This window comes from Morus notabilis, unplaced genomic scaffold (assembly GCF_000414095.1).
Source record: "Morus notabilis unplaced genomic scaffold, ASM41409v2 Scaffold1540, whole genome shotgun sequence".
Taxonomy (NCBI): Eukaryota; Viridiplantae; Streptophyta; class Magnoliopsida; order Rosales; family Moraceae; genus Morus; species Morus notabilis.
In genome coordinates this window covers 219,074-246,508 of record NW_010360914.1, presented here as the reverse complement: position 1 = coordinate 246,508, position 27,435 = coordinate 219,074, and the positions used below count along the sequence as shown (strand labels likewise).

At 31.2% G+C, this 27,435-nt stretch overlaps 1 protein-coding gene, 1 long non-coding RNA gene and 1 pseudogene across 2 annotated transcripts in view; all 3 read right to left on the bottom strand.

Annotated features, from left to right (window-relative positions):
• Window positions 1-603: 603 nt before the first annotated feature.
• On the bottom strand, window positions 604-18,171 carry LOC21391690 (probable LRR receptor-like serine/threonine-protein kinase At1g05700). The gene is given in 19 exon segments (XM_024165289.1): window positions 604-1,015; window positions 1,449-1,644; window positions 1,742-1,807; window positions 2,179-2,308; window positions 2,499-2,722; window positions 3,061-3,209; window positions 3,428-3,508; window positions 3,604-3,652; window positions 3,655-3,674; window positions 3,775-3,846; window positions 3,958-4,093; window positions 4,465-4,958; window positions 6,163-6,694; window positions 9,539-9,620; window positions 15,162-15,212; window positions 15,882-15,948; window positions 16,061-16,119; window positions 16,487-16,539; window positions 18,075-18,171. Coding segments are annotated over 19 exon segments (2,970 nt in total).
• A 133-nt stretch (window positions 18,172-18,304) lies between these two features.
• On the bottom strand, window positions 18,305-26,541 carry LOC21411124 (annotated as a pseudogene).
• Window positions 26,542-26,717: 176 nt separating this feature from the next.
• The window catches only part of LOC112091501, a 15,077-nt gene continuing 14,359 nt past the window's right edge, over window positions 26,718-27,435 (bottom strand). Inside the window, exon 3 of the long non-coding RNA XR_002902166.1 lies at window positions 26,718-26,864. This is a non-coding gene — a long non-coding RNA (uncharacterized LOC112091501). The remainder of the gene's footprint in view (window positions 26,865-27,435) is intronic.

The following is a 27,435-nucleotide window of genomic DNA, read 5'->3' as shown; positions in this document are numbered from 1 at the left end:
AGCAAATTTGGGTCCGCGAATAGGGTGGTGAGCTAGCGGCGTGGCGACATGTAGGGATGCAGGCTGAAAAGGTTGCTAGGCGGCGGCGAGGAGCATGAAAGATTAAATCTGTTTTTTTTCGGCTCTGGATCAATGGGTTGAAATTGAATCATCAAAGTCTTTTGAAAGATTGATTTTTCTTTATTTTTGTGTTGGTACTTTTTTATTTCACCTTTTCTCATCTGAATGGTAGTAGAATTACTAATACGTTGTTCATTTCAGTGATTTGAGTTTTTAATTTCAGTTTGTTATAGTTAAAAGTTCATATAAAAAGTCACATATAATTTTTTATACTACAGTAAAAAGTTCCCATAAAAAGTTGTATCTCAACTTAAATTAGTGAATTAAACAACACTGATGAGTTTATTAATTATGTAAATAATTTATATAAACAATACTAAAATGATTTTATTCTTAAAATTAATTATGTAAATGGAAATGTACTACACTGATGAGTTTTAAACGTTTCATGATCACAACATTTATTATAACATAAAACTGTTACGTCTAAGAAGCTATTGATCATGCTCAAATACATACTAAATGATAAGTATATCTATGGATCTACCTAGCCATGGGTAGAGTAATATCATCACTGATCAAATCCAGTTGACTCATCTCATATGAATCTCTCAATCCATTCTCCTGAGCATTTGCAACTTTTGAAATTTCCAAACACTCCTTTAGGTCTCCCACTACTTGACCCATGGTAGGCCGTTGGGCTGAACTTGGAGAAACACAATTTATGGCAATTTCAACAACTTTCCAGGCTGTGTTCACGCTGAAATTTCCTTGCAACCTTGGATCAACTATACTATTGATACGCCCTTCTTCAAGTATTAAAGTGACCCATTCACCCAGGCAAATATTGTCATGGGCTTTTGACATTGCAGGTTTGCCTGTGATGATTTCCAACAATACCATCCCAAAGCTGTAAACATCACTTTTCTCATTTAACCTAGTTGACTTGTAGTACCTGCAGCCAAATCATTAAGATAATAACAATAATAAGAATAAAAATTCTCTTCTCAAGAATATCATTTCATAATTATCGATGTAACATGATCATTTGAAGAATGGTAGAGGAAGTGGCGTAAATGGGTGATTGCAACTGGAATTCCTCTGATCGATTCAATAGGTAATTTGTTTTATATTTCGGCCCTTTCTTCATAAGTTTGAATCACAATTCAACCTTTTTTTTCTAACAAAAATTTAAATTTAAATTCAAATTTTGCAATTCAAACACATGAAAAGAACACCCTCTTCATATTCTGAATTGGGTTAATCCCAATATAGTACCATGTCTTAGATGTATTTTGTTTATAAAGTCATGGGTACCTTGAAGATTAAATACCTAAAGAGCTGAATTTGGAGTAATTTTTTTTAACAAAGAAATAAAAATTACTTACTCTGGGTCAATATATCCGGGAGTGCCGGCAACAACTGTTGATACATGACTTGTTTTCTCAAAGCCAGTTGGAAAAGTTTTGGATATGCCAAAATCAGAGAGTTTGGCTTGGAAGTTTTCATTCAACAAGATATTTGCCGGTTTCACGTCTCTGTGGATTATAGGAGGTTTACAACCATGATGTAGATACTCCAATCCTATATAGTAAAATAAACTCAATAAAAAGGGCGAAATATGCATATTATATTATTTAATTAAAAAAATAGATAAGTTAGGATTCATTTATTCTCCAACCTTGTGCTGCATCCATTGCTATATGAAGTCTGTCTTCCCATTTCAGAATGTTAGTGGAACTATTATCTGCATGCACATTTCACATTAAAAATTAAACATTTAAATATCTATCTAATTAATTTGCCTCCAAGATTTATCTAGGGCATTTGAAGTTACTACCATGTGTGTACACAACATGTTAAAAACAAAACCCAAAAAAAAATTATTTATCATTATTGTTGATGCAATTACATGCAATTATAAGTAAAAGGTATCATATAGCAGTATAGGACACAACATGTTACACTATCTTCTGCTATATGACAATTCTACTTTACTACTATAAATGTGGTTATGTGCGATCATTGGTGTTAAATAGCAATGCTCTAATTTTTTGATTAGAAAAAAAAAGTTAGTCTCTTATTTTTTTGGTCTTAAGTATAGGTGCTAAAGAAAACCTGAGAGATGAGATTGTAGATCTCCACTGTTCATATACTCGTAGACAAGCCCAGCGTTGTTTTGATCATCAGTGAAATAACCAACAAAAGTTGTTAAATTTTTGTGATGAACTTTCAGCAGAACGCTGACCTGCAGTTAAAAAATTATAAAGATCTCAAAATTGTTTTTAAACTAGTTATATCACAATTAATTCATTGATTTTTTTGTGACATTATAAAAGACGTTATTCAGATATTTGAAACTATATATAAAACTCCTTTAAAAATAAAGAAACTATATATAAAACATGTATTTATTAGTATATATCAATATTACGTGCCTCTGCTTGAAATTGTTTATATCCTTGAAAAGATGACGGTGAAAGCATTTTCACAGCTACTTGAGTATCACCTATCTGACCATGATAAACTGTTCCAAATCCGCCTTTACCAATAATTCTCTCAAAATTGTTGGTAATTCTTAGTATGTCAGAGTATGTAAATTGCCGTTTTGTCGAGTACTCCGATGAATATTGACCAAAGGTAGATTTTGCCTTTGATGAACCTGGTAATTAAGTTGATCATGAGTAGGTAGCTGTAATTATTAGGACATGTATACATACATGATATATATATATATATATATACACACACATATATGATGTGCTATGCGCTCATGTATATGTAGAATAATCCTGTTGTCTCAAATTTTGTCCAATATTGTTGTACCAGTACTATATTTATCGAGCAATTACTTAACACTAGTTTTGCTTCCCTTAAAAAAAAAAAATCGTCGTTTCTTGTTTTCTTTACACTAATATTGCATCCATAGTTAAGGTACTAATTAATTAATTTATATACACATTTATATATGTATATATATGAAAGTTTAATGTGTCTTACCATGCTGTCTTTTCCTTTTAAGACCCCACCAGATTGCTGCGACAGCTAAGAGAAGAACAAAAGTTCCGACAAGTGATGCCACAACTGGAACAAGAAAATTTTTCTTTTTGCAAGAAACTGATGCACATAGATTTGGATTCCCACCAACACTAGCAATAAAAATGGTAGATAGCGTGCAACAAAATTGAAAGAAATTAGAGTTTAACTAAAAGATGAAGATAAATAAATAATATTATTTAGTAGCAGATCATATTTTGTTCATCTACCTAGTTATTTGATTTCTTCAAATTTAGTGGTAACATTTTACATTTATTAGTACCAGACCAAGGTCCTGTGTTGAGATATTCATTTTGAACAAAGAACTTACCTTAGTGTTAGAAGACCTTTCTCCCTTTTCTCAATAAGTTCATCTGGAAGTTGACCATTGAGGTTGTTGTTTTCAAGGTTTCTGTCATGTTACATAACAATGCATATCACCAAGCTAGCTTTTTATAACCAAGAAAAGTCTGATTATATAAAACTAAATCCGATTCAGTTACTTACAAGACCGTTAGTTCTGGCAATTGAGACAAAAAATCTGGTACTGATCCCTAAAGTTGTTGTTTGATAGATCTCTGAATTTGGTAATTATACAAATATAGTAACATAACATTAATAATCATATACTAAATTAAATGTTCATACTATCACAATAAATCTCTGTGCTGAACTTACAAGATTCGTATCATCGTAAGGTTAGCTACGGAAGGTGCTATCTCCCCCTTCAGTTCACTTGAAGACAAGTTCCTGATTGCATTTACATTCTTTAGTTGCACATGTTATATAGTACAAATTAAGATGCAAAATCAAAAGACGATTTAAAGGAAACAACACACACACACATATATAGATACTTACAAGGATATAATTCTTGGGGTAGTATTCTCATAACTACAATTTAGACCTTCCCATAAATACTTTTTAGGAGCACATGGATCTCCTTGCCAGTTTCTCCGTAATCCATAAGTTGACTTGAGTGTGGTGATGGCATCAACTGTAATGATTTTAAATATGCATATATATTTATATATTAAATCTTATATCAAAGTATTATAATATAAATAAACTTATATATATATGCGTAGTGTTACCATTCTTCTAGGAGATACTATATACGTTGCTTGTATCATAAAGTGAGAAGTATAACATGACATTTATTAAACATAACATAATTAATATTTTTAGTGTTACACTTATGATGTCAGTGCAACATTAAATAAATGTCATTATGTTTCTCACTTGTATATGTATGTTACAGTGAATATATGGTCTCTGAAAGTACCAAAGTGCCCATATATGTGTGTAATATTATGTACTGCATTTAAGGTAAGGTCCTTTCATACAAGATCATTATAAAGCACATACCATCTTGTTGGTCAGATTCAGACTCTGAAAATTCTTTGACAGTGTAAATCTCAAAGGCATTGATAATGGGTGGATGAGTTGAGGCTTCAGTCTTGCGGATTGAGAAATTATGGTAAAATCCCGAAAATGGAGTTTCGGCGTGCAACGTTGTTCTTTGCAAGTGCTTTGGGGAAACAGGTCCAAACAAGAGATCACCGTTGTAGAATATGTTGAATTCTCTAGACTCGTTGGCTTGGAGTTGTTCGATTTCAGCAAAGTGCATGTAAAAATAATATGTACCGTTACTAAATTCATCAGTTGCAGTCCACGGAAATTCCAAAGGAGCTTCTTCGTTTTTCGGTGTGAAAGCAGTGCTCATAATTAGTGATGGTATGCTATAATGGTCGGATTGATCTTCAGAATCAATGGGTAGATTTGTGCTTAATTCTTTCCAATCATCATATTTCTGTGCAGACCAGAGACGATCATAAACATCCATGTCCTCTCCATAATACCTAAACAAAAAGTTTCCAATTCAGTATGCGATATATATTACAATTAAAAGCTTTTGTGCAAAAAGTCGGATTTTTAACAACTCACAATTTCACATCTCTATTTATCTCTTTTCCGGTTGTCAGCACTGTTAGTTTTGGAATTACGAGTACAGTGTCACTTTGTTGTTGTTAATAATCCTTATAAACTAAAAAATTTTGCATTTACTATTGTAATTATTTATGTTAAAACTTCAGTTAATTACTACGTAACTGAGATGTGATTATCTCTAGAAATTTCGGGCATTATTTTAATTATAATGGTAGGAACTAAAACTCCCAACAAATCATGGACTAATAGTGTTAGTAACCCCTTTTAATAATTGTCAAAAATTTAACTATGCTTTTTTTTTTCCTCCCTCTCTCTCTTTTTACGGTATCTAATGTTTGTACTGGCATTTTCCAATTGATACCTCCGTCCAGTGGTCTCTGAAGTTTGCAAAAAGTTTTCGTTGAGGTTATAAAACTTGTACATATATACGTTTGGAAGGGGGAAAAAAAAGAGAAAAGATTCATCATGAAATAATAAAAATTCCCATGGATTACCCCTAAATGTTTTTAAGAGAAAATTGCAGATCAATTTACCTTTAAGAGTGCATAAGTCTGAATTTTTATCCCTCATTCTTGATTAATACCGGCCTTTTTGCTAGTATAGTTATTTGACTAAAAAGGTTATTATTCAAGAGTAATAAGTAAAAATCTATACTCATGCACTCTTAAAGAGTATTTGTCTATTTTCTCCTAAATTTAATGTCCAGCTTCAATTAGAGAACTAACAAAAGACAAGGTTTAGGAGCTTACTTATTCTATTTTCTAGGTCGGATTTTCAAAGTGTCAAGACAGGTTAAAGCATAAAAGGTATAGCTGGTGGGATGGATCCATATGTGCACATATGGGTAACTCAATGTACATAATGGTATGAACAATTTTGAATGCCGCATAACAAATAAAATTCGTAAGGATTAATATATATATATATAGACATAATAATTGTGAACTTAACGTTGATAGTATTTATAGAACGTAACGTTGACTATAATACACCTCTCTAACATCTATTTATGTTTAAGTGGTTATCATGTTATATTTTTCATTTCTACATGTTATGTTGGTGGACCATAATAAAAGTGTGTGTGTGTGTGAGATGATGACATCTGGGATAACTCACCCGGGGTATGTACTGATATTAGTCATAAACCGTCCGAGCAATGCCAAGGATCCTGTTTGAGCTTGATAAATTGAATTATCCAAAGGCCTTATTTCTATTGCTGATATATATGGGATACCATGGCCCGTATTCACCAGGCAAATATGAATATGGTTTTTTTGAGGTACATGTATGATCTCTAGATTGATTGCGGAACTTGAAGTGTCCGACACTGACTCCCACAAACTGGCTCCAAGATATAGGTCGAAAGCCGGCGGTATATCTTCACCATCGTAATTCCCGTAAAGGAATATTGCTCGGACCAAATATTTAGTACCTGTTGTGACCCCTATTTTGTAGCAATTTCTGTCTCCATCTGGGAAGCTTCTAAGAGAACGATACGGGCCATACGTATCATCTTGGTATTCTTTTGATACGACCTTCCTTTCACCAGTGTCTGTGAATGCCTCATCAGAAACGTACTTTAAGCCTGTACTCTCCTCATAATAACTAGACTTGTTAGGTTGTAAGCCGCAATCTATACTGATATACCCTGAGACATTAATCATACTAGTGAGTGGTGGTGAATAATTTTGTAACTTCTCTATAATGTTAAGTTTGATTACTGTATTATTAATTTTTAATTTATTTAACAATCGACATTTTATTTTATTGTTGATACGCATTCAACACTAACAATCACTTTTAAAATAGCAACACATATGAATACATCTTGAAAAATGGGATTTCAAATCATGTCAATAGGAATAAATTACGAAACTGAAAGGATGCCGTGAAAAGGTCTTTTCAGAAAAGATACATTTGAAAAAAATAAAATAAAATTGTTGATCGGGCCAATTAGGAAAAGAAATAATAAAAAATTACTTGATATAATAAGGATTGTATGGAAAAAAAATAGTATGAACACATCTTGAAAAAACATGTTTTAATAGGAGCAAGTGAGAAAAAAAAGTATTTAACAAATATAAAAAATTAAATTATAGTAGAATTTTTGGCAAAAATAGAAAAAAGTAAGGACATATAAGTTATTTTAATAAGGGTAAAGCGTGAAAAAAAGTATTATAAAGAATAAAGCTGAAAAAAAAATGATTCTTTGGCAAAAAGACAAAAAAAGGAGCAAAGAGAGAGAAAAGCAGACATTTTAAGACAAAAAGGAGTTTTTTTTTTTTTTTTTTTCCGTAAAAAGGAAGTGGGCCTTCCTTCGCACAAGAGTCAAAGCGTAAGGGTTATTCTTTTAAAGTGTAATTTGAGTGTAATTTTTTAATTAAATTTGAGTTATAATTTAAGTTAAAGTTAAAATTTAAATAAAATTGAGTAAAATTGAATAAAGTTGAAACTTAAAAAAATGTAAACTTAAATAAAATTAAAATTTGAGTTATCTTTTTTTGAGTTTTTTAAACAAAAGAACATGTTCTAAATCTTTTTAAAAAAATTAAAGATAAAATAGAGAGTTTTACTTGATCAGTGGGGGTAGTTCTTTAAAATTAAGGTAAATAATAGTGTTTTGAGCAACAAATATAATGGTTTTATTTCTCTTCAGTGGGGCACGTGGATCCATCTTGTATACCATATGGACAATCTATTTTGATCAAACCTTCTAGAAAAGACAAGAATTTGATTCCTTTTCAAACTCCAATTTCAAATATATCTAATTTCAAAAGAAAAAGAAAACCCTTATCTCTATATAATAAAAGTGTGTTAAAACAGGCTGGTGTCTTTGATTTTGTTTTTCCAATTTTTCCCTCATTCTTCTTCTATTTTTCCTTGTTTGTTTTTTGTTTTGTTTGTATGCTTCCTTTGGCTATCATTTGGCGGTCAGATTTTTGGCGCGTAAGAATGAATCTAATTGAGTATTGTAATCAATTAGATGATGTTTGATTCATAGATTTAAAATCATGATTTAAATTTATTTTTGATTTACGTGTATTTTTTGTGAGAAAAAATACTGTAACGAGCCACGAACTATAATTCAAATCATGACACGAATCTACTAACTAAACGCACACTTACTATCAGAGGTAGAATTTCTTAAGATGAATGCTCTATGAGAATTAAGACAATAAGTAGATATAATAAAAGCGTGATAAAATAGACAACTCATGAAATATTTTTTTTTTTTCATTTATGCTCTTCACATTTTCTATTTTTCACTTATTTTTTACCTACTCTTTTCTCTTACTCCGAGTTTAAGAAAAAAAACGGTTAATTTTTATTTCTATTTATACGTTTTACCTTTTGTATTTTATATTTACTTGTTATTAATGTTTTTCTATTATTTTTTTTTCATTTATACCCTTTACCTTTTATTCTTTCACTTACTTATTGCCTATTCTTTTCATAAAAAAAGGGTTTAATTTGTGTTTTCATTTATGCCCTTAATCTTTTATACATTTATTTCTTTTATCTTTTGTTCTTTTACTTACTTTTTACATATATATATATATATTCTTTCCTCTTATTTATAATTTAAGAAAAAACTGTTTAATTTTTATTTCCATTTATGCTCTTTACTTTTTGTGCTTTTTTCTTACTTGTTATGTATATTTTTCTCTTTTATAGAGCTTAAAAAAAACGGTTTAATTTTTTATTTTTGTATCCACTTATGCTCTTCACCTTTTCTATTTTTAGTTTTTTACTTGTTATCCACTCTCTCTTCTTATTTAGAGTTTAAAAAATGTGATTTACTTTTTATTTCTATATATACTATTTGTCTTTTATGTTTTTTACTCATTTATTATCGGTTGTTTTATCTTATTTAGAGTATAATAAAAAGTGATGAAACCAAATAATGTTTATATTACGGTGATCAAATTATAGTTAAAACTTATTTATCAGTATCATAAATTTTTTTCTCTAATAAATAATAAATATGCTAATCAAAATTTATGTCTTATTGCAACTGATCGTACATGCCTTTTTTTACTAGTCCTATATATAGGCTTTATTTTCCTCCCACAACTTTCTCTCTTCATTCTCTCTCTCAGTTTCACATCCTCTCTCCCTCACGCTCTCCTTTCCTTCACGTTCTTCCTCTCCTATCTCTCTCTTTCTTACTTGCACGCCTAAATCTCAGAGAAAATAGAGAACATTCTTCCAAACACCAAATTCATATTCTCTTACGAGTCTTTGTTTCCGATATGCAACCACGAGGAAGATTGAAAAGTATGTTATCGTGATTCATGGGTTGATTGATTAAGAAAAGCATGCAATTTTTATGATTTCAAATTATGGTGAGAGTTTTGTGATTTAAACAAAATATAAAATGTGCTAAATATTCAATTATACGTTATCAACTGAGCTGAATATTCGTTATGATTGTAACACAAGTTGAAATAAAGACTTAAGTTTCTTGTTAGGATATTCTAGATGTTGATACCTGTTTGGTTCTGGGCATCGCCGCTTGTAAGAGCAATATCAGCGAGAAATAGTGCAAAGAAGACATACAGCTTCAACTCCATCTGTATTCAGCATTTTCACACTGATTTAGGGGAATAATAATAACAATAATTATAATAATAACAACAACAACAACAATAATAACAGTAAATCTTCTAGTTTAATTCATCTCTAACGATCAGAGTTGAATCGAGTACATACCAGCTGTGAAGAAGCTAGTTTTGTTTTACTCATGAAAACTAGCTGCGAAAAAATTGAGTACTTCTTAGATCGATACGCTAACTTTTATAGAAGTGATAATTAACTGTTGCTTATAAAAGACTATACCCGTTGACTTAATAATAATGTCCGTATAAATTTTATGAAGAATATTTCTTTTTTAGGAATAATACGGAAAATTCAAAACTAAAGAAACGACACAGAATTATTGATGGTCTTACTAGGTCACATCACTTTAACGTGTAAGAAAATTTTAAAGCTTCTAAAAAAATGAATTATTAATAATTTTTAAATTTATATGAAAATTTATCTATTTTACATATATTTTTACTTTAAAATGATTTTAATCAAATTTAATAATTAAATATTAAGACTACTAGTTAGGCAAAAAATCCTTAATATTTAAGCTCAAAATTTTTTCGCACATCAAAATGATGTGACTTGATAGGACCGTCAATAATTTTGCTTGGTTTCACAATATAATTTAGAAGCAAAACGTAATTGTAATAATAACATAATAAAGGATCTTCCAGTTCCCACTCTGACGAAAATTTCTTCTAGCGATTCCGTACCAACAGCATCGAGAAGTTTTGTTTTGCTTATCAAAAATAGCTGTGAAGAAAATTGAACGATGGAGTTCTTAGATTGATGCGCTTTTATATATAGACGTGATATTATTATTTTTTTACAAAAATAAAATTATGCATAAATATCAAATTTTATAGAAGTGATATAAATGCTGCTTAAAAATGTCTTTATAAAATACGTAAAAAAATACAAAATTAAAGAAAGCACGTGAAATTATTCACGATTCTTGTAAAAGTCACATCACTTTGACGTGAAAATTAATTTGAGTTAAAATATGTTTCGAAATTAAAGAAACATATTTTAATATGTTTCAAAATTAAAATATATTAATTTGAGTTAAAATATATTTCCTCAAAAAGGGATTTTCCAAAAAATTCAACTCTGCTTTTCTATAAAAAAAAAATAAAAACAACATTTGATGATGTCAGGATTCAAGATTTAGTGAAAATTATTTGAGCAATATTTCTCCTCAAAAAAGAAATAACGGCTTCTTAGAGATAAATCTTGAACAACATGTTCTTCCATTTTTTTATTTTAGATAATCAACTTTGATTTTTACTAAAATACTCAACAAAATTGTTGAGGCTGTTTGGAACCGTTTTCAAAAACGTTTTATACGTTTTCTAATGACCAAAAAATGAAAACGCTTTCAGATTCGTGTTTGGCAGCCCATTTTCTGAAAACAAAAATTGAAAACGTTTTTGTACTTATTCTCAAAAAGTCACAAAAACTGAAAATGATTAAGGATCGTTTTCAGTTTCTATTTTTCTTTCCCCGACTGCCCCCCTGTCTAATCCATTACTTATTACTAGACTATTGTCTATTTATATTACGTTCGTACACGAGTAAATTTTTTTTTTCTTTACTTTAACCCTCAGGTTCTTAACATGTTTTTAGCATGTTCTTTTGTTATAAGATTAATTCATCTTGCTAAAATTCAAGAAATCGGATATGGAACTAGTCCCCGAAAACTTATCTTAACTTATTACAGTCTGTTGTTCTTTACTAAGACAATGACTGTATACATTTTTTTCTTAAAACTGAATATACAAACTGGTGTTCTATGTTACACTACTTTGCAGCGAAATTTTCCTAAGCGGGCGTAGTAGACACCACTCCCGTGTGCCCATGACATTTCCGCCACCTCGCATCAGCCAGTCCACCAGGCAAAACTAATACATAGCTGGCTGTTTACCGTTGTTACCTGCACACGAGTAAACTAATGAGCGAAAGCTCAGCAAGTATAAACATGCACACATCATAAACTGGTAACAATACATAATGTGTCATGATGCGAAAATGCACATGTGAAACATACTTTAAAAACTGCTTTCTGTCTTTCTGTTCTTACTATTGTGGGCCTGGGCCCCTGCTTACGGTTCTTGTTACTGTGGGCCTAGGCCCCTGCTTACTGTTTGGTCTAGCCGGCATCTCATACTCTTTGAGATTTCCTCCCTTGGGAGGCCGACGACCCGTCAGTCTCTTACTTTACTGAACTTTGAGTTTTCATTTCAAAGTGTTTAAAACGTTACTGAATGCTATGCAATGTTTTCTCTACGTGCACATGCTAATATGAAAATGCATAATACTCTATGTATACCTTATACTGAGCATTAGGGTAACCATAGGTCGCCCTTCTGCAATCTAGGGCACTAGGCCCTCCAAACACTTAAAATCACATTGACTTAGGAATTCAAGCAAATTTATAATTCTAAGTCCAACTACAGTTTACTCGAGTACAGACAAACATATATGTCTACACTTACAAATAATCCGCTAGGATTCCCGCTTGCTGGAAGTTCTTTTTTGTTGCTTCGGCTCTCGTGCCAAGACCTGTTTCATGGAAATAGGTATCAATTTCCTATTCCAAATCACAATTCCTCATACTTAGATTCCTAAATCTAATTTCAAACTCGTTTTTGAACTTTTTTCCTAAGCTGAATTTCTAGCTTAAGAGGCAAATTCTACAAATTTGTGTGTCTCGGTTTCTGAACCTCAATCTATTCATTTTCGAGCTTTAAAACTATTATTCATTCTCAAGAGTCGAATTCCTAACTCATTACTTACTAACTAGGTTTTAGAAAATTTCGGCAGAGTTTCGCCTTTTATTATTTAATATATTATTACATGTTTTTAAAAATTAAACCACCAAACGAAGTTTCAATTTTTTTTTTTAAACTCAAATCAATCTCTGACTAAAACTACCAAACGCATTTTCATAAATAATTCCAAAATGAAAATGAAAACGTTTTTATTTCTATTTTCATACAGAAAATAAAATCATTTTGGAACTAATTCTAAACGCACCCGTTATTTTTGAAGTTAAAATGCAATGTTTCTTTTATACATGGAAAAGATTTATTTTCACCCGTTAAAAAAGAAGATTGAATTATTATTCAAAACTATCAAAACGAGGCAGTTGTGGAAATTTAAAACTGTTTTTAGGGTATAATACAAATTTAAAACTGTTACTCCATAATAACCTAAACAATACGCAAATAACTAGAGTCTAGAATCAAGCATCAGCTGAAAACTGTAAAAGCCTGTACAACGTGAGTAGCGCGTTTGATTAATAACCTATAGTCAAGTCAATCCTGAGCCCAAAGTTTACTCTAAGGGAAAGACCAAAAACTAGGTCACTGTCTATTGTAGAAGATTTAAGGCCAACTGGCAAAGTTCGTTTCTTTTGGTGAAAATTCTAATGCAAAGTCCTTGCACTTCTGTTGACTTGTGTGATGGGCTCATAATTAACATATGATGGGCTCATAATTAAAATATGAGAAACGTACGCTAGGATTTCTTTTTCAATCGCTTTCTTTTTTATTCTCTCCCTTCATTTCTAATGCAAAGTTCCTTGCACTTCTTTTGGTGAAAATTCTAATGCAAAGTCCTTGCACTTCTGTTGACTTGTGTGATGGGCTCATAATTAAGACATCTAGAACCTATTTTTGAATTTTTTACAGACTATTGCCAAATCATGCCACTAGACAAAATACCCAACATGAACAAAAATGTCACCGTTGAACATTTTGAATGCAAAGATTTTTCCCCTATTCTTTTTTGCCATTTTGCATCCACGTCCACTTCTTTTGGTGAAAATTCTAATGCAAAGTCCTTGCTTGACTTGTGTGATGGGCTCATAATTAACGTATGAGAAACGCTAGGATTTCTTTTTCAGAAATAGTAGAAAATATGCTAATATAAAAAATTTAAGAAAGTATATAAGTTAATTTTTAGTTATAGAAATTAATAGACCATAACTTATTAAGTTATAGTTCATAATCAAATAAGTTATGGACAAACTTGTCAAGTTATGGTTCATAACCAGACAAGTTATGGACAAAAACTGTAAATTATGGACAATAACTTTGCAAGTTATGGTTCATAACCAGACAAATTATGGACAAAAACAGTAATTTGGCCTATTTATTAACTTATGTAAACTCTTGGCCTATTAATTTTAATTCATCTCAAGTCTTGGCCTATTTTCCTCTTTCTCCCTTTCTTTTTCAATTGCTTTCTTTTCTACTCTCTATATTTAGGCACTGTTCATTTCATCTATTTAAATTTAGAATTTGAGTTTTTATACAGTAAAAAGCTCTTAAAAACAGTCACATCTAACTTTTTTACAACAGTAAAAAGCTCTTACATAAAGTCACATCTCAACTCAAATTAAAAACTCAAATCAGTGAATTAAATGAGCCATTATTATTAAACATAATATAATATTATTTAAATAAAATAATAGAATTTACGTGTCAAATAATTAATACAAAAAATAAATAAAAAGTGACAAAAAAAAATGATGCTAACAAAAAGAGAGTAACATCACCATATATGCTACACATAATCCGTAGCATAATCCTGAATTTTAAATCTCGTAGTTTTAACTTTCACAAAGCCAACCTTACCAACTTGGCACCGAATCTAACTAGTCTTGTAAGCAATATCTTCAAATGATCATGTCCTTTATCTGCACAGTGTTCTAATTTCAAAAGTCAAACCATGTGCTGCACTTATAAAGCAATTTGAACTTCTTGCTTATCACATCCACGTAATTAGCTTTTAATCACCAAGAATCCATATTTCAATTTTGAAACCAAACATATCTTCTCATGCAAAATCAGCAGCAACTTTAAATATCATAATCTGCATCAAGATCAGCTCTACAGCAACACAAAAGCATATTTTCTTTTCAAATTCGAATTCAAATATAACTTGAATTCCAAAATCAAATCAAGCCGAATCTGCCGTAAAAATCCAGATAAAATCGGATTCAAATACTCCGTGAAAATCTCTACTCCAAATCTGCTATGAAACTGATTCTTAATCCGAATCTGCATTAAGACATCTAGAACCTATAGTTGAATTTTTTACAAACTATTGCCAACTAGAAAAAATACCCAACATGAACAAAAATGTCACAGTAGAAAATTTTGAATGCAAAGTCGACTATTGGTGCCTTTGAACTAAGATTTCTAATTCTACTATTGGTTTAGAGTTTTCTGCTGCTACTGATGCAGGTTGCTTGTCATTGTTCAAAGTCGAAAGTCTTGGACTGATAACTTTCTGGTAGTCCCTTTAGTTCATATGCTGAAGATGCCTTTGAACCAAAGGAATGAACTCAATGCTTTCTTTAGATTCTATATCCTGGAACATTCCTCAATATCTTATTCTACAGTAGCCTCCGTGTTGGCAACTACCTACTAAGTGTATTACTTATGACGACTGCACATTTGTACACTATATACACCCAGGTACTTAAATTGAAAGAGGGGAAGAGTTACATGACTTGCCTTAATTGTAATGTCCTTGTAATTGTAATGCGTGTTCAATCGCAACTTCACCTGAAATTCAATGGAGTAGACATGAATCTTTAGTGAAACATGCTTACCTGATTAGATTATTGGAACTAGTTATAAACATTAACTCTACATGGGAAAAACCAACTAGAGAGGACGCCAAAGGGCCCGTTTGGCAGTGTTTTAAAATGGTTTTGTTTTAATTTTCGTTTTCAAAGCGTTTACTAACCAAACGCTGTTTAGAGACTATTTTCGTTTTCGCTTTCGTGCCTCAAAAGACACGCAGAAACGTTTTCAAAAACAGTAAAAGACAATACCAAATGCACCCAAGATTTCTCAAGTCAAACTCTCAAAGTATTAGAACAGAGTAAAACATTGCAGACATACCTTTTCTTCTGTATCATGAAAGCGTTGAGTAAGCCTTGAAGCAATTTCATTTGTCAACACAATACCACATTCTCAAATGAATTGTAAAATACGAATATCGAAATGTGATAAACATACAGTAAAACAAAAGTTAGCAACTGAGCATTGGAATTCATGTTCGAGTCAAACTTACTATTTTTCGTTTTCGTTTTCGTTCTTTTTTTTTTTTTTTCTTTTTTTTTTGTGTTTCCACATAAGTAAACATTAAAACAAAAAAAAAAACAAAAAAGAAAGAAAAAAAGAAAGAAAGAAAGAATGATGATAAGAGCAGCAAAAATGAACTCATACATCTAAAACAATAAAAATATCTGGTTCAAACCCATATCCCTTGAGAGCAATTGCTTGTGATGAGCTCCTAGGAAATCACCAACAGCATGATCATATGTTAAGTGAACACGTTGTACTACCATAACAACTATCTCATCTGGAACCAATTGTCCTTTCTCCATGTACTCCTTTGCTCTCACTTCCCAGCTGCAATTTCTGCCCTAAGCAAATCTCCAGCGGCAATTTGCACCAAGCCATACTGCATACAGAACAATATTTGATTCAATCTGTTAGTCTCTTGCGAAGTAATTTTGAAATGAGATATTCATAATCTAATCCCGTGACTTTATGACAATGACAAATTGGGACAAAAGATCAACAACAATTAACTTGTAGTAGAATGCAAAAAACACGGAAACCAAATTCATCAACGTGACATACAAAAATGAACTATGTAAACGAGATAATGTCCACAATCACATTTATTGTGAAACATTTGCTTCATTTGCATACCTATCAAGCACGAGATTGTCGAAAGGTGTTGCAAAATTTCAAGCAAAACCCCAAAGGGTCAGGCATGGAGAAACACCTCGAAACCTCATGCAGATCTCAAGGAAATAGAGAACCTGCAACATCGGCGGCGAAGAAATTCCAATAAAATTCTTTCCAATTTTCGCAACTACCATAAAACACGGAATAATTTTTAGTACAAGTTAAAGCCATCTAAAACACACTAATTTGTTTTCTTCACAGTATGCAGAAACCAAAAAGGACCATATGGATGTGTTCTCTTTAGTCTACATCCAATGTTCTCAAATAACCCAATGAAAATGAAAATAAAAATTGCCTGAGCACATAAAAATTGCCTGAGCAGAAGCTGCCCATAAAACTTACAATAATCTCTGACTTTCCACATTTCCACCTATTTACACCATAAGAAACTACTCACTCTCTGCTCGTCTAAGGGTGTGTTTACTAATCAATAATCATGAAGGGGAAAGAAATTGATATGTAATTAGTGCTGAGTGTTTGGTAAAATGTAAAGGGGAAAACAGCTGAGTGTTTGGTAAAATGTAATTAGTGCTGATTTCAAAATCAGTCTAATGGCATTTTGTAAATTTTGAGGCTGAATTGCTGTGAGTATGTATAATGACAAAAATAGACATTTGTATGAAACTTAAATATATATAATTATTTTTGGTATTTAGAAATACTTGTTGAGCTTACAAAAAAAAAATAATGCTATAATTCTGAATTTTCTAACAATAAATTTAGTGACAATTAATTATTTTTTCATTTCTTCATTCACAATATTGTTACAACTAAAATGAGCATTAGTGAGTAATCAACATATACAATAAAAATGTACATTTTGTGTTAAAAAACTGGTAGAGCCATGAAAATAATTAAATGGTGTTCATTAAATTTGTCGCAATTTGATCTCGTACTTCATCTATTTTCAGTGATAGTAATTCTTATAATGCAAGCAAAACATTTTAGCTTTCTTAGAAATAGTGATCATTCAATCATGATTAGTACCGTATGTTAAAACTAGAGTTTTAATTACAGACACTTGAAGAGAGAAAGTGATTATTGCGTGAAACTACTGAATTGCAATATTGTGCTCATGGATCAAGCCATGCCGAAAATCCTCAAAGCAGTAAATCTACCAACAGTCAAGAGCTTTAATAAGGGAAACCATCAAATCGACCAAACAGAATCTGACATGTCTGGTTTGGTTCCTAGGAAGTTTCATGATTACATTAGTAAAGTCACAACTCAGAGCAGCCTAGATGCAGAGAGTCCCATTTTCGATACAGACGTGTCATGCTCATTGTCTAGCCCTTCCACAAGCAATCTTATTCCATACAAGAACTTTCTTGATCTGAATTCTTTGTGCTTCCATGAGAAAGTGGAAGCACAAGTAACATTCAAAAAGTCTCATTTGTACAGTAAATTCCAACCATTTAATAAGGCATCAAATTTTGTCACTGCCAAATGACATCCAAAGTCATTGGCCAATAATCCCTTGTATGAGAAAAACAACAGCTTTGATGGTATTTCAAAAGGTAAAATTGGTATGGCACTCTCTCTTTTATTTTACAAGGCATAAATTAAAGATCCCACTATTTTCGACATCTAATTGTTGTTGACTAGTGAAACTTCTTGAAACAGAAATGGAAGAACTTTATAGTAATATTACATAGAAGGCACCTGTTCCACCTAGAAGATCAGTTGACTCAGCAAGCTTGAGGCAAAATCTTGGGAGCTGACACTCCTCTAAACATATGATTACTATAAGAGACTCCATATCTGAAATGTACTACACTGATGAGTTTTAAACGTTTCATAATCACAACACTTATTATAACATAAAACTGTTACGTTTAAGAAGCTACTGATCATGCTCAAATACATACTAAATGATAAGTATATCTATGGATCTACCTAGCCAAGGGTAGAGTAATATCATCACTGATCAAATCCAGTTGACTCATCTCATATGAATCTCTCAATGCATTCTCCTGAGCATTTGCAACTTTTGAAATTTCCAAACACTCCTTTAGGTCTCCCACTACTTGACCCATGGTAGGCCGTTGGGCTGAACTTGGAGAAACACAATTTATGGCAATTTCAACAACTTTCCAGGCTGTGTTCACGCTGAAATTTCCTTGCAACCTTGGATCAACTATACTATTGATACGCCCTTCTTCAAGCATTAAAGTGACCCATTCACCCAGGCAAATATTGTCATGAGTTTTTGACATTGCAGGTTTGCCTGTGATGATTTCCAACAATACCATCCCAAAGCTGTAAACATCACTTTTGTCATTTAACCTATTTGACTTGTAGTACCTGCAACCAAATCATTAAGATAATAACAATAATAATAACAATAATATGAATAGGAATTCTCTTCTCAAGAATATCATTTCATAATTATCGATGTAACGTGATCATTTAATGAATGGTAGAGGAGGTGGCGTAAATGGCCAATCCTATCAGGAGGATTCCTCTTCGCATATAGTGATTGCAACGGAAATTCCTCTATTCGATTTAATAGGTAATTTGTTTTACATTTCGGCCCTATTTTCATAAGTGTGAAACACAATTCAACCTTTTAGCTATCATTTTTTTCTAACAAAAATTTAAATTTAAATTCAAATTTTGCAATTCAAACACATAAAAAGAACACCCTCTCATATTTTGAATTGGGTTAATCCCAATATAGTACCACGTCTTAAGACCAATCCTACTGGGAGGATTCCCCTTGGCATATAGAAATTGCAACTGGAATTGCTTTGATAGATTTAATAGGTAATTTGTTTTACATTTCGGACTTTTTTCGTAAGTTTGAATCACAATTCGACCTTTTTGCTATCATTTTTTAACAAAAATTTAAAATTATATTCAAATTTTGTAATTCAAACACATAAAAAGAACACCCTCTTCATATTCTGAATTGTGCGATCATCGGTGTTAAATAGTAGTGCTCTAATCTTTTTATTAGAAAAAAAAAAATTAGCCTCTTTTTTCTTTTTTTTTATGTCTTAAGTATAGGTGCTAAAGAAAACCTGAGAGATGGGATTGTAGATCTCCATTGTTCATATACTCGTAGACAAGCCCAGCATTGTTTTGATCATCAGTGAAATAACCAACAAAAGTTGTTAAATTTTTGTGATGAACTCTCAGCAGGACGCTGACCTGCAATTAAAAAATTATGAAGACCACAAATGTTTTTTTTATTATTTTTAAAAAAACTTGTTATATCACAATTAATTCATTGATTTTTTTTTTTGTGACACTATAAAAGACGCTATTGAGAGATTTGAAACTAGATATAAAACTCCTATAAAAAAAAAAGCAACTATATATAAAACAAGTATTTATTAGTGCATATCAATATTACGTGCCTCTGCTTGAAATTGTTGATATCCTTGAACAGATGATGGTGAAAGCATTTTCACAGCTACTTGAGTATCATCTATCTGACCATGATAAACTGTTCCAAATCCGCCTTTACCAATAATTCTCTCAAAATTCGTCGTAATTCTTAGTATGTCAAAGTATGTAAATTGCCGTTTCGTCGAGTACTCCGATGAATATTGACCAAAGGTAGATTTTGCCTTTGATGAACCTGCTAATTAAGTTGATCATGCGTAGGTAGCTGTAATAATTAGGACATGTATACATACATGATATATATATATATATATATATATTTATATACATATATGATGTCCTATGCACTCATATATATGTAGAATAATCCTGTTGTCTCAAATTTTGTCCAATATTGTTGTACCAGTATTATATTTACCGAGGAATTACTTAACACTAGTTTTGCTTCCCTTAAAAAAAAAAAAATCGTCGTTTCTTGTTTTCTTTACACTAATATTGCATGCATATAGTTAAGGTACTAATTAATTAATTTATATATGTATATATATATATATATATGAGAGTTTCATGTGTCTTACCATGCTGTCTTTTTCTTTTAAGACCCCACCAGAATGCTACTACAGCTAACAGAAGGGCAAAAGTTCCGACAACTGATGCTACAACTGGAACAAAAAATTTTTTCTTTTTGCAAGAATTTGATGCGCATAGATTTGGATTCCCACCACCACTAGCAATAAATAGATAGCACACAACAAAATTGAAAAATTTGATTTCAACTAAAAGATCAAGATAAATATGTAACATTATTTAGTAGAGATCTCTGAAAATTTGCATGGCGTTGATACACCGTGTGTTACTTATAACTTTTATTCATACATTTCTATATACGTAGATTTTTTGGTAACGTTTTAAATTCATGAAAAATAGACTATGGTCCTTGATCTAGATATTAATTTTGAACAAAGAGCTCACCTTAGTGTCAGAACGCCTTTCGCCCTTTTCTCTATGAGTTCAGCTGGAAGTTGACCATTGAGGTTGTTATTTTCCAGGTTTCTGCCATGTTACATAACTATGTATATATCACCAAGCTATCTTTTTTTAACAAAGAATAGTGTCATTATATATAAAATTCGAATCAGTTACTTACAAGACAGTTAGTTCTGGCAATTGGGACAAAAAGTCTGGCACTGATCCCGTTAAGTTGTTGTTTGATAGATCTCTGAATCGGGAAATTAAGCAAGAATAGATACTTATTGAAACATTATAGCTAAAGATTCATTACTATCAGTATAAATCTATGTGCTGAACTTACAACATTCGTATCATCTTAAGGTTAGCTATGGAAGGATCAATCTCGCCATTTAATTCACTTGAAGACAAGTCCCTGATTGCATTTATATTCATTAATTAGTCTCACATGTTATATATAGTACTAATTTGAATGCAAAACCAAAAGATGATTTATATTAAACACAAACATACAGTATAGATATACTTACAAGGATGTAATTCTCGGGGTCTTTTTCTCATAGCTACAATTTAGACCTTCCCACAAATACTCTTTAGGAGCACATGGATCTCCTTGCCAGTTTCTACGTAATCCATAAGTTGACTTGTGTGGTAATGGCATCAACTACATATAATGATTTCAAAGGTGCATATATAATTTAAATCTTTCTATACATATATCAATGAATTATATAAATACATATGAATTTTTATTGTCTTTACTTCTCCATACTATCATGTTATACTATCATGTTATATATGCTTCTCGCTATTGTATGTTACGATAAAAGTATGATCTTCCCAACAGTACTAAAGTAATATTGCTGATATATGTGTGTATATGTGTGTATACATGATACGTATATTATGTCTGCATTTAAGCCATGCATGGTGTTTTCATACATGATTGATATAACGTACATACCATCTTGTTGGTCAGATTCAGATTGTAAGAATTCCTTGACAGTGTAAGTCTCAAAGGCGTTGATAATGGGTGGATGAGTTGAGGCTTCAGTCTTGGAGAGTGATAAATTATGGTAAGATCCCGAAACCGGAGTTTTAGTGTACAACGTTGTTCGTTGGAGGTACTCTGGGGAAACAGGTCCATACAAGAGTTCACCATTGTAGAATATGTTGAATTCTCTGGACTCGTGTTCTTGGAGTTGTTCGATTTCGGCAAAGTGCATATAAAAATAAGTTGAAGTACCGCTATCAGTCCCATCGTATGTTGCATTCCACCAGATATTCAAAGAGGCGTTCTCGTCTTTCGGTGTGGAAGCAGTGCTCATAACTATTGATGGTATGTTATAATGGTCGTCCGGAGACTGGGAAATAGTTCTTGTGGTACTTAAATTTCTCATAGTATCTATTTCCCAGCCCTCCCAGAGTCGATCATAAACATCGATGTCATACCTAAATCAAATCAAAAGTACTACTCTAATTCAGTATACAACAAACTAAGATCAATCTTTTTTTTTTTATAATTATTATACGATACACAAAAACGCAAATCTCAACGTAGGCTAAGTAGCTAGAAGCCTCCTTGAATGTTGTCCAAAAAAATTATCGTCCAGTTCCTAATCAGCTCGACGAAGAGTATTGCCTTACGGTTTTGATTAATTGGAAACACAAATCAATTATTGGACCAAGAAAAAAAAAATCCCCATCGTGGTAAAAATTTCCGGCCATGCTCACGAGTCCTGATTCATATTCATGGATTTCTAATGTCCAGTTTCAATAATTAAAAAAGTTTTTAGGGTTCCAGTTGCTCAATTTTTATGATAGTCTAATTATAAAAGTCCATTATCATATACATATGTATATATATTATAAAAGCCCATATATATATATGGAAAATAGTAGAAAATAGGCCAATATAAAAAGCTTAAGAAAGTATATAGGCCAGTTTTTAGTTATAGAAATTAATAGGCCATAACTTATCAAGTTATGGTTCATAATCAGATAAGTTATGGACAAACTTGTCAAGTTATGGTTCATAATCATACAAGTTATGGACAATTATGAACAATAACTTGTCAAGTTATGGTTCATAACCAGACAAGTTATGGACGAAAACAGTAATTTGGCCTATTTATTAACTTATGTAAACTATTGGCCTATTAATTTTAATTCATCTCAAGTCTTAGCATATTTTCCTCTTTCTCCCATATATATATATATATATATATATGGGGATGTTGCTAGTCCACGTATCATATCATATACTATATAAAGAAGCACAGACGTTGTTTAAAATTTTCGTTCTTCAACGCCAAGCTTGCTTGCTTGTTTCTTCTTCTTCTCTCTCTCTCTCTCTCTTTTTTTTTTTTTTTTTTTTTTTTTTTTACTTTCAAGCTTTTTTTAAATTATAATTTCAGCTTTTCTTTTTCTTTTTCTTTAATTGTATTTTCAATGTTGTTCTTTTTTTCCTCTTCCTTTTCAAATAATGCATTTTTCATTATTTCCTACTTTAAGTTTTTGTACTACAACTGTGTGTTTGCTTGCTTTTTTTTTTTTTTTTTTAATTTCAAGCTTTCTTTAATTATATTTTTCAGTTTTTTTCCCATTTTCTTTAATTGTGTTCTAAATGTTGTTCTTTTTCTTCTTCTTTTTTAAATATCTTTTACTCTTTTTTGTTATTATTTATTATTAGTATATATATAAATAACTTACTTTTTGGTATACATTTTTGTGTTATGATCAATTTGGTGGTTTAGTTGTATTACTTACGGATGATGTTGTTTTGTACTTTTGAAAATTCATTGTTAGTTTTTCGACTTTGTTATCTTCTATCTAATGTTTTATTACCTTTATTTTGTTTAATCCGATTTCTTGTTTATCCTTTTTTTTTCTATTTTCTTCATTTTTTTACTGTTCTATAATTTCTTAATTAGTTTTTTGCTACTATAAAATATCAATTTGTCCTGTTCATTTTTTTTTTGTGTTGTTTATTTGGCTTATTGTATTTTTTTTTTAGTCTGTAATGGTCGTATACTAGTAATCTAATAATACATAAAAGAGTAAAAGCTCTATACATGACAGCCCCCACTTAACTCTTTATTTTAACTTTTTAATTTTGTTGTGTTTTTTAAAATTATGTCGTTCCTCACTTTATTTTTATGACAGTAATTTTTTTTTTTGGTTAAAATAATTCTCTTCAATACGTCCCTACTTAATTTTTTCGTTAATTGTTATCTTTATATATATTTTTTAAAATAAATTCAAAAATCCTCAAATGGTTATATAAATAAATTCTCATTATTTAGTAAATAATAAACTTTCCTAGTGTCTCCAATATAGCAATACATACAGAACACGTTACAAAACTAGTATGTAGAAAAGGGAGAGAGAGAGAGATCAGAGAGAGAGAATGTTTGGGTATTTTTAATGAGCATTTTCAGTAATGCAGTGTAAACCTATTTACTAAAAGTTTTCTTAATATATACTATTAATTCTCTCTCTGGAGAGAGATTTTCAAAATTTAGGTATTTTTTTGAAGTATTTTTGGTAATGCGGTGTACACCTATTTACTAAACATTTTCTTATTATATGTTATTAAATTTATGTATCACTCCTAGATCTGCTATGTCCTTCCTTCTCCCTTATGATAATTACTATATAATTTTGTGGCCTAAAAAGTGAAATAATTATAATAATTACTATGCAATTTAGCAATTCCTAAGATATTCTTTTAAAAATTGTATGTTTCATTTCTATTCTTAACTTTTATTATTATTTCTATTTGCGGAATTATTTTATGAATAGTATCCCCTAAATTTATCATTAATTTTCTCTTTTACATTTTTTAGTTGTTGCCCTTTCTCTGGAATTTTCTGATTGCAATAGTATATACTTTTTTAAAAAAAAAAAATGGTTACACCTAAAATTTTGATATTTAGTACACTCACATTTCAAACTTAAAACTAAAATACACCAAAAAGCAACAAAACTATTACAAATGGACTCAAATCGTCTATTCAATTTTGATGTCTAAAATATTGTGTAACCAATCATATCATACTACATTATTTAAAAAATTTGAAGTTTTTTTTTTTAATTGACTTTATCTTTCTTATTCAATAAATTATATGAAAAAAATGTGATTGGTTATAGAACACTGAAATTGAACAAGTGATGTGAATCTCTATTATAAATATAATAATATAATATACTTTTTAAGTTGATGGAATAGGAGATGACTCACCTATACCCTTGATCAGAACCAGCATTCCGCCGCCAGTAGTCCAGTGCCAAGGAGTATCCCGCTTGAGCTGGATAAGTTGAATTATCCAAAGGCCTTAATTCTATTGCTGATATAAATGGGATACCATGGCCCGTCTTCACCAGGCAAATATGAATATGGTTTTTCTGATTGACATGTATGATCTCTTTGTTCATGGGGTCTAAAGAGTCTGTCGTCTTTACTGAATCCCAAAAACTGGCTCCAAAATATAAGTCGAACTCCGGCGGCATAACTTGATTGTCGTGATTTCCGTAAAGGAACGATGACCGGATCAAATGTTTCAACATCTATTTTGTAACAATTATTGTCTCCTTCAGGGAAGCTCCGAAGAGAAAAATACGGCTGTTGAATTTTATCTTTGTATTCTTGTAATATGGTCTTTTTTTCACCGGTGTCTGTGAATTTCTCGTCCGAAACGTAGTGTATGCCCGTAGTCTTCTCATCATAGCTGGAAATGTTTCCTTGCAACCCGCAATCTATGCTGATAAACCCTGAAAAACATGCATGAAGGTAGGCTGTATATTACAAATTATACTAGTACATAGCATTAGACGTCGCCCGAAAAAGCAACGTCTAAAGTAGTCGTTGTGCAACATGTCACTTTTGAAGTTGCGTATTTTTTTTTTCTTTGAATTGAATTAAGATTTAAAAAAAAAATTAATGGGCACCTCTATTGTCAATATACGAGTACTCTTACAATATTATGCATTTTCCATAAAATTTTATATTAATACTGAATAATTCATTACCTAAATTATTTTAAAAGAAAAAAGCGTTTTTAAGGTGCCTATGCACTCCTAATCACTCTAAGAATTAACAAAAAAGGACAAAAAAATAATTAAACAAACATTCATTCATTCATCATTTTAACTCTTCCTCCCTCTTACCAAACTAAGGGTGTCAATTCGTGTCAGTGAGTCGTATTCGTGTCAACCCGTTTATTAATAGTGTCAAAAAATATCAATCCAAACACAATATGTTTATTAAACGTGTCAAAAATATCAACCCAAACATAACTTATTTATTAATCGTGTTAATCGTGTCAACCCATATATCCTTTTTTAAATTAATATATTGAATAAATAACTAATATAATAATGACTTATTTAATACGGTCAAGACAGGTTTAACATATTTATTGGTCGATTTATCTTTTCCTTTAAGAAAAATAAATGAATTTTACCTACAAATATTAAAATTCACATTATTTGTATTTAATATGTTATATAAACTTTCATGTTATATCACATATCATTATATTGCAGATGACACATATAATTAATTGTGTCAGTTCGTATTAGGAGGTCAACCCTAATCCAACCCATTTATTAATCGTGTCAGCCCGATTATGACCAAAACCCATTTATAGTAAACCTAAACCCGCTAACTTCGTACGAGTTTCGAGTCTTGTCGTCGTGTCACAAAATTTGATTGCCAGCCTTATACCAAACAACACAAAGGATTACCATAATCCTCTCCATCTCTCACATTCTTCTTACTTGCTTCCACCAGTTGCTTGCTTGGCATTCCATTTTGTATATGTAGCGACCCTCTTTTGAGGCCGCCACTGTAACTAACTTTTTAACTTGTACTTACTGAATTTTCTTAAAATTTACGGGACACATTTTTTTTTTTTTTTAAAGGTTTTTTTAAAAACATAAAATACGAAATTGTTTTCTTAATTAAAATATTCAAACCTTAACATATCTGTTTCATAATCATAATTAACAAAACTATTTGTAACATAAAGCTGATTGCGGAAATATTTGCGAGTGGTATCCATATCCCGAGCCCCACCTCGTTCGTCCACTCGCCAGCAGTCCATCAGGCATTATATGCGGGTTGCTTACCTACAGTATAAACATTCTATAATGAGCTTTCGCTCAGCAAGTAGGAACTATCTCCCGCAAAATAACTGTGCGTTCACATGAATAAATATGCATGAGCCAATTATGCTTAATTATGATGTCTTATCAGAATCTTATTATCTTATCTTATCTTTCTTACTGATGGGCCCGAGTGCTCGTACCACTTGCGCGCAATCATCGGAACGTGAGGGTTTGCAAGGTCCCCCATGACACCGTGATTATAACTTGAATGCCTCCCTTGAGTCGGAGGACATCATTATATTTTTTTTTCTCCCTTGTGGAGCTTGAGTTACCTCCCTTGTGGAGGCTGGTACGGCACTCAACTGAGATTACTCTTATAAGTTCCTCTTGACTTATTAAGGTGTATGCAATATGACCTAGCATAGCATACTATATCATGTACTCGAACACATATAATTCGGGTGTACTGCCTAAGTGTATGTAGTATAACATAGCATAGCATTCATAACATTAAATGTACTCAAACATATATAGTTCATGTGTACTGTTTACTTTAAAATCTATTTATACTGTAGGCGAGATTCCTACTTAC